Source organism: Buceros rhinoceros, unplaced genomic scaffold (assembly GCF_000710305.1).
Source record: "Buceros rhinoceros silvestris isolate BGI_N320 unplaced genomic scaffold, ASM71030v1 scaffold13237, whole genome shotgun sequence".
NCBI lineage: Eukaryota > Metazoa > Chordata > Aves > Bucerotiformes > Bucerotidae > Buceros > Buceros rhinoceros.
In genome coordinates this window covers 20224-29132 of record NW_010421629.1, presented here as the reverse complement: position 1 = coordinate 29132, position 8909 = coordinate 20224, and the positions used below count along the sequence as shown (strand labels likewise).

At 40.6% G+C, this 8909-nt stretch overlaps 1 protein-coding gene across 1 annotated transcript in view; it reads right to left on the bottom strand.

Moving 5' to 3' along the window:
- Positions 1–7362: 7362 nt before the first annotated feature.
- Positions 7363–8909, bottom strand: part of LOC104496605 (chromosome unknown open reading frame, human C4orf19) — a gene marked incomplete at its 3' end in the record, with an annotated part of 2174 nt that continues 627 nt past the window's right edge. The window contains exon 2 of the mRNA XM_010139750.1: positions 7363–8340. Coding sequence (XP_010138052.1) covers positions 7363–8340 — 978 coding nt within the window. The remainder of the gene's footprint in view (positions 8341–8909) is intronic.

Here is an 8909-nt window from a genome sequence, read left to right as displayed (position 1 = left end):
CGGGCCCGCCCCGGCCGGCGGCCCGGGAGTACCTGCTGCAGTCATTAACAGGAAGAACGGAAGCTTCTTCCCCAGCCAAACTTTTAATTAAAGGCGTGAGGAAGCACGGGATCAGTGTGGCGTATGTCAGAACAATAGCGGTGTGCGTCGGCTCCTCGTTAGCACCAGTGCACGACTGTGGAGAAGTAATTCCCCGTCAGGGTGGAGCAGGTGCAGCATTACTTTGTAGGACTTCTGATAATTCGCCGTGGTTTTGATTAACGTTGGATCTTCAGTACAGTTCTTTTTTGCAGATGCTAACCGGGTGAGTTTTCTGTGCAAGTCTGCATAAACAGGAGATAAAAAAATAACAATAACCAAAATCAGCAGCATTATCCTGGCAGAGTCTGCAGTACACCTGTTAGATTAACCCCCGTGTCACTGCTTCCTACCAAACTGAAATTTGTGGGGTTAAAAATCTGTAATAGATTTTCTTAGTTCTGGAGAAACTCTGATCAGTTTGGCCACAGCAAAGTTTCTTCATGTAACCCGTCTTGTATAGGAGATACAGAAATTTGCATGGATCTTACGTTTTCTGAAGATTGTGTGGGAAAAAATAATCTGAGGAATGTCCGTAAATTCATCTGATAGCATCTAAAAGAGGTCTTTAAATGAAACCTAAAGGAAAGTAAGGCGTTATTTAGACACCAACCTTTAAGCAAGAGATGGAAACAACCTAGATTGTTCATTCTTGGCCAGATCTCTACAGTTTGTCATCAAATACTTAAACAATATTTTAACACCTCATTTGTACATTCATACCTTCCTTTCTTTTTGCGTAAGTCTGGGTAAGTTACTGGCTATCATTTGGCACAGTTCCGTGTGCTAAAAGCAGGGGATCGCAGGTGTGATCACAGATTATTGAAAATCTGGCCATGCTTGAAGTTAAGGTCAATAGCTGAGGGTGTTGCCTTTCTGCTTCTGTGCCCTCATAAAAATTCAAGCTAATCTAGCTCAGAGTAAATAGAAAGGAGCTCAATGAGCAAACAAGTTAAACTGCAGTCTTCATGGGTATTGTGGGTTGAACCCAGCTGGCAACTAAGCACCACGCAGATGCTTGCTCAACCCTTTTCTACCGTTTGGGGGTGGGGGGAGGTTGGGGTGGGCGGGGAGAGAGGAGAGAAAAAAATGTAGAAGTGAAGCAATGTTGGTTAAGATAAGGAGAGTTTACCTCAACACAGAGAGAGAAAACATTAGCAATAACAATAATAGTGTGATACATAATGTGCTGCTTGCCAACCTGAACTGCACCGCACCACTGTTAGAAAAACTTCTCCCTCTCTGGCTATCTACCTGTTATATGACGGCTGCTCTGAAAGTCACGCCTCTTATTTTACTGTGTTGGCCCATGATGTCAGAGGTGGATGTTGGTGGTCTGGCAGTAGAGGTTGAACTTTCCTGCCAATATTTGGTTGAATTTTGTTGCCGTGTGGCAGATGGCAGCAGAGGGGCCATTTGACAACATGGTGTGTGGCAAAGGGGTGTAACTGAATTCCTCCGTGAGGAAAAAATTGCGGTCATTGACATTCATCGATGCTGCTGAACATTTATGGAGACCAAACAGTGGGTGTCGCACAGTGAGGGGGTGGGTGGTGCATTTCAGCAATGGTGACAGTGACAGTGTGTCCCCTCTGCTGGTGCAGATTTTTACAAGCACGGCAGACAGGCTCTTGTTCATCACTGGTGAAAATGCACAGTCAGTGGTGGTGACTACGTCAAAAAACAGTGTTTTGTAGCTGAGAATGTGCTTTATCACATAGTGTTATTGTGCTCTTTGTATCTGTGGTAGTTTCCATGGAAACAAATAGGAGGCATTACTTTTGGAGTTACCTGTGTATATACTGGGTGTGATGTCAGTATAATATCAAATATCCCATTGGCTGATTTGGTCCAGCTATCCTGGCTGGGTAAATGGTCCTGGGTTCAGCTAGGATAGGGTTAATGTGACATGTTTCAGTACTTAAGTAATCTGCAACCTGTCATAACATTGGGATGCTGTATTTTGTGAAAGACTTGGGTTTCTGCTCTTTTGCTACAGAATAAAATGGTTTTTTGATGGTGATTTACAGCAATTGAATTATAAAATACAAAAACCTGTTAAATCCTGTTCAATCTGTAATAATTTCAATCAAGATTCAGGTCAGGGAATGATGTAACCTCCACTGTTTTGTTCATGATGGTTGTGAGATGACTAATTGGTATCTATGCTTCAACAATTGGATTAAAACCAAAATCAAGACAGCCATTGTCTTTCCTGCTTCATTGAGAGTATCCTGTTCTCTGAATTAAATTGTGCAGGGGGATATTGCTTTTCTCTGACCGAAGGAATAAGAGGTGGGGAGTGAGGAAGTGGGTCTGGTTAATAAAATTCTCTTGTGGAATTGGATCGAACAATGTTAACAAATTTAAAATTGTATTTAACAATAAATTTTAGCAAGTTATGACAGCTTACGTTAAGGCATAAAATTGCTACAATCTATTTCAATCTCTTATGGAATCCAACATGCACATTTAGCTGCTTTCAAAATTTCAACAGCTCCTGGTTTGAACAAGTCCTGGAGCAGGTGGGACAGAGTTTGCAGAAATGGGCAGTCAGTAGCAGCACTTTTTTGTAGGTGCAGGCAGTATTTCCTGTTTTCTGTTTATCTAACTTGTTCAGTTCAAGGATTGCCCAATCTGAAGTTTAGAAAATGACTGTGAAGGTTCAAAATGAAGGGAAGTTTAAAAAGAAACCTCCCTGAGATGCCAAGTGAAGTTGTTAATGGAGAAGGGAGTCCTGAGATTGAGGTCTCTAGCTGTGTATGTGACTGCAGGAAATTTGGAAAGCCTGGCCAGGGAAGGAGCTGAGGATTTTATATGTTGATTTCATGATGGTAAGAAGAAATTCTTTGCCAAGGGCGGTTCATGTTGGAAAGACCAATGAAAAAGTCTTAATCTGCTTCTAACAATTACTCTTAAACATATGATCTAGGTTCTAAAACCTAGGACAGAATGTCTGAAAAAAGTCTGTTGCTAAAACTTCCTTTAAACTAGTTTTTAATGGAGAACAACTTTGATAAATTTACCTTCTTGTGTATTCAGCAGGTTAAAGTTCTGATATGTTTAGTTTTCAACTGATGCTCTTGCATGCTATAGATGGATTCTAATTTCCATCTAGACATCACAATTCGAGGGAAATCTGTTAATTGTTTCAGTGTAGTTAAAATGTATGATATAGGCATTTGAATAAATGTATGAAATACCGTATACATAGGCCTTAAATGAGAGTAGACTACACAAACAATGTGATTCGCTGGCAAGAATTAACCTGTTGGAAAATTAAATACCATTAAGGAAATTGAAACTACAAATAACAGTGTAAGGTCAAGATTATTTTCTTAAGCCAGTATTTCTTCTTTCTAAGTTAAATGATTATAAAAATGGTATTTTTAGATTGCTTTAAAGCCATTGAATAATAGATTTTCTGGATTTTAACTTTTAATTGGAAGTCTCCATAGCAACACTTGCCCAGCTGATGGCCATTGTTCTTTAAAAGGGGAAGGAAAAAGTCTGTGTGGAGTGAATCTATTTTCAGGTTCTTGCTTTCTTGTTAGGTTTTTGTTTGCGGAACTGAGGAATTCTGCAGTATCAAATTTCATGTTCTTCTGTTAATCTGTAAACAAACTTCCCCCATGACATTTTCTCTAGGAAATAATTAACTTGTGCAGGGTGGACTGGAATCTCGTGTAGTCCTGTTGTCATATCTGGAATCTGTGCAGTGATCTGAAATTCTTTTCATAATCCACTGGTGACTCCCTGTTAAATGAGAGAGTACTAAGCCTCCTCTTAGTCAATGTCATTTTGCTTGTGTACGGAAAGATTACCATTGCCATTTGTACTCTGTTACTAGTTTTGGAGAATGATGATTAAAACATGAGCTTCCAAGATCCAAATCTTCCATAGAAATACCAGTTCTTATAATAGTTTCCCATTCTGTTGCCTGTTCTTTATTACTACATATGTCTTCACACTCACCTATACAGGATTACATAAAATATAGAAACACTAGAAATAGATATTGGTCCACCAGTTCCCTTGTTAATTCCTTTTGTATCAAAGGAAGACTGAAATGTTTGAGTTCTAATTCATAAATGAGCCCTCCGAATATAGGAAACTCAGCTGATTGGTATCTGAAGTTATGGTGTTTGGGGTAAAAGAGGAAGAAGCATCTTAATCTGTGTAGTTTGAGAGAAGTCTTAAAATACATAGTTTATTCTTGATTCCAGTAACTTTTTTTCCCTGTGACTTTGTTTTCAAGATGCTGAGTTTTACTCTCAATTGTCTGAGCAAAATGGATTGTTCAAGCTGGCGGTGTTTGTTTCTTTGCGTCAGCATCTGAGGGGACTGGTTAAGATTTGGTTCTTAACTATTTAAAGGCTAATTTTTATGGAGGAAATTGTAAGTGGTATTTAAAAACTATTTCTGATTTTTTCACATTGATTGTGAAAAGTGTACTGCAGTCTGAGAAATGGCAAAAAATTGGGGGCACTCTACTGTGACATGGTAGAGCTGAAGGGACATAACACACACACAAATATAAAAACCTTTTATATATATGTTAGAGAAAGTAAAAGCCCAAAACTGCACAGGGCACTCTTAGATAGCAGATAATAGAAGGCTGAATGTTGGTGATACCTCATAGGTTTATTTTATGGAAGCTTTCCGTATTCTGCAGATTTTAGATATGCATATGCCTGACTTTTTTGGGGGTGTGGGTGGGGTGGGACTGTGGTAAGAGCAGCATTGACTGGTTATTTGCAATGCAGCAAATATACTTGTTTTACACTTTTTTGCCCTTCTTATCATTAAGATGATGAAAACTTGGGCTGCAAGAAGAGTGGTGTTTGTGGCCCAGCTGATCTCCTGCAGAGGATTTAAGTCTAGTGACCCGCAATTGTGGGCATTTGCCCACAATTTGGAATGTGCAGGGTATGGGTTGGGTTTGACCAGGTACTTTTTTCTGGTGTGTTTTAATTTTTGGGGAGCAAGACAAAAAGTTGTTGTGATTGGCACTTGAAGGCGAGTTGGAGTTCAAGTTAGAAAAATCTAATCAAGTGGATAGTGAAAAAATCACGTAAGTACCCTGGGCTGTGTATTCGCATTTCTTTCTTTAACATGTTTTTTACTGAAATTTTTTTTGTGGTTCATGTCATGGTGCAGCAGGGGCTGGTCACTCCCTGGGAGCGGGATGTGGGGAGCAGTGGAGGCTTCCCTGGGGGTGGCAGGGCTGGACCTCATGGCCAGGGCTTGTTCCATCACCCCAGCTAGGGAGTGGGCACCGGGGCAACCCCAGACATCAGACATCTCCAGTGGGGCCAGGGGGATCCTGGGCTGGGCTGTCAGCCTACAGGTAGACCCACCTCAGCAGGGCCCATGGCTAGGCTGGGCAGGGCTGTGGGGAGCTAGTGCAAGGTCTGATGCCCCTGTGGGGCTGACACATGGTCCTGGGCAGGGCAGGGCAGGGGGAGTCAGGCCTCACGATGCCCTCAGGACCCTCACAATATAAAAGCAGACATATGTTATGTCTTGTCGTAACTGTAACATGCAGTGAGCAGGTGGTCTTTCACTGTCATTCAGTATCATAGCAATTTTGGATACAGAAATGTGCCTAAACTTGGTTACGCTTATGAAAATGCTTAGAAGGGCCTATTAAAGTAGGAAAGGGGTGTAATCAACAGTACTGCAATACTTTAAAAACATATAAAGCTTTTTTATTTTACAGATTCAACATGACTTTCATCAGTAGCTGAATATAGTTCCTTTGAAGCTGAGACATCAGGGTATTTCTAATTGCTCCTAGGCATATCATAAATGTTTTGAAAAATTAAAATCTTGATTTGGGTTTTCAGTATTTGGAGGAAAAAAGGGAATCTGCATTTAAACAGGAATAATAAATATCTACACGTTACTTAAAACCCACCTCCTAATATCCTGATCCTTACATATGCTAATGGTTAGACTACGATTCAGCATATACTGTTGGCAAATACATAATTGGTGTTTTTCATGTGTCTAATGAAGGATGTATCTTACATCCTTTTATGTAACTTATGTAAGAAAATGGCATAAAGCACAAAAGCCATGAGATTATTTTTATATGATTAGAAAAAATTTATTCAGAGTTTATAACAAACTCGGAAACCATAAGATTTCAGTATAAAATGTCAAGCATTTTCTTTCAACCATTAAAATCCAACTTTTTATGAATTGTCAGCACCAGGTTGGTCTCTAGCTCCTTTTTTTTTTTTTTTCTTCTCTATAAGAAAGGTTAACATACTAGTCTGAAGATCAGAGGAAGGGTAAGCACTCCAGGAATGCATCCCATATTTTCAGGTCTCAATCTTAATTCGGCTTGGAAGGAACCTTTCCTGCTCTAAGTTTAAGGACTGCAGCAGAGCCAGGGAGGGGTCCACACTGGCTTTTGCCATTTGTACAGAAACAGAATGCATCTTGCTGGGGATGTTTGCAAACCATATTGTTAAGGCAAGTGATATATGCCTGGAAAGTTTAACAGAGTTGAGAGGTGTTGGACTGTAGCTTACAACAGTTTTAATCTATCCAAACTGGTAGGACTGGGTTTTGATCCCTCTCCAGCATCTCTGATAGCATGTGTGCAATTGTTACGTGAGCTACTTCAGCTCATTAAAAAGACGAAGTTCCCCACTCTCTTGAATTTGGCTAGGCTTCCACTGGTTCGGTGAACTGAAGCGGGTCACTTGGGGTATCAAACAATGTCCAGGGAAGAGATGCGATTAGTGCCAGCTGCGCATGCATACATGCACTGTATTTGCAGAGAAGTGCAGGCCAGGCTGCCTTCCCTATTTCATACTTCAGTAGATCATAGAACTTAGGGTTGGTTTTATTATTTTTTGCTAACATGATGGAGACCTGTGACTTTCAACTCCGTGAATCCTATAGTTCTGTTTTAAATAATGAAAGTTTTCTGAACCTGTAACATGCTGTGTGCACAGACCCTCTTGAGGGTCAAAACCAAAGGACATTTTTCCATGAGTCCAGGAGCAGTGGGTATACAGCAGAATATCCTCTGTGAAAGAAATGATGCTTTGACCTCCTCATTGGCATCACAGAGAAGGGTGTTAGTAGTACCAGTAGACAAGGGAGCACTTTTGTACCACGGGCAGTAGAAATTAAAAGGCTGTATAAAACAGCTGAAGGGACAGAGGTTTAGGTGCCAACCCCTTTTATATAAGCTGTTCAAAACAGCTGTCCACATGTGCTTTACATGTGTTAATATAGATCCAGAAATAAAAATCTGGATCTTACCCAGTGTATTGGAAAGAAACCTTCATCTGGTATTCATCGTCATCTTCCAGGTCCTCCCCGGCAGTCGCAGCTTCCAGTGCAGCCAGAGCTGCCGCAACTTCTGCATCTTCCTTCTCAGTTTCTCCATTCATATCTTTACAGTTGGGATATGTGAGTGCTTCTGCTGCTCTGCTAACAGCCACAGCAATGGTACCACCAGTAATGCCCTTACTCAAACAGGTGGAGGCAGTTTTAAAAGGTTCAATACTGCTCTGTTTCATAGGTGAAGGTGGGGCTACACAAAGGTCCTGGTTCTCTATTGCTGAATGCCCAGCATTTTGGTCTGAATGTGCACAATGGACTGAAAAGCTATCTTTTCCAACATAGTTCCTGGTTTGGTTACCGTTTTGGGGATAATCAGCATCTGGCAGTTGTATGGCATGGTTTTGTGTCTCCAGTATTGCGCTTCCTTTGAGAAAGATGCTGTCTTCTGCAGAATTGGGGTTCTCGTCTTGAATGCTGTTTGGCTGATTGTAGGCTGCCTTTCTCTGCTTGCCTACTTCTAGGTCGAGTTCTTGGCCAGACCTATTTGCTTTGTTGTGAAAGTCTCTATTGCTGTCTGAAGAAGCCTCCGAGTGGCTGGAGGTTCCCTGTTCACTGGCTTCTTTCACTATGTTTGTGCTGGGGTTGAGTACAGAGCATATTCCAGGAGTACAGGAGTTGCCACCATTGACTGCAACATCAGGCTTTGCCACACACTTCACAAGTCCATCCTCTTGAAAATCATTGTCTCCGTGGTTCCAGGGAGTTTTTGTGCTATTTACCTGATTTTTATTTTCTGTTCTGTTCAGCTCATCCTTTTGGAGTTCATTGTTATGTTCTTGAATTTCACTATTCTCTTTGAATTTGGATTCATTGCTGCCTTGCTCATTGTGTTTATAGCTGTTTACTTCATGAATGCATCCAGGTGATCGTACTTCTTCTGGATCAAAAATATAGCTGGAGTACGGAGAATTTATAGAGGAAATGTTAATTATGCTGTTAATCAATATAATTAGAAAAAGGATTAAGCTTGATTTCTAAGCTGGAGATCTTGAACTGGGCTCCTGAGAATGAGCTAATCTGAATGGAAATACTGAACTGTGCTGGAGGCTGCTGTCTCCTGGCACTGACAGTAGCTAACCCCTGAAGAGATTCTCTTAGGAGCATAAGGAGGATGTCAGAGAACCTTGTGCTGGTTGTTGCATTATTCCAGCTTTATATTTTTTATTTTCTCTGGGGGATTGATTAGCCAATGAGTAATCATTGCATAGATTGTTAATTAATATGCCCTCATCTAGTTACTAAAATATCTCATTTTTCCCCCTTGATGTTCTTAATTTTTATCTTTTTGTATTTTTTAAAAACTTTTGTTTCCTCTATTTTCCTGTCTTAATTTTTCCTCTTGCTCCATGTTTTTCTTGATTTATTTCTTGCAGAGCCTCTCTTTTTCCTTTATCTTCGCTCTTTCTCTCATAGCACCAGTTTTCTTTCCCACTTCCTTATCTGTTCTAGAGATGTGGCCAAGG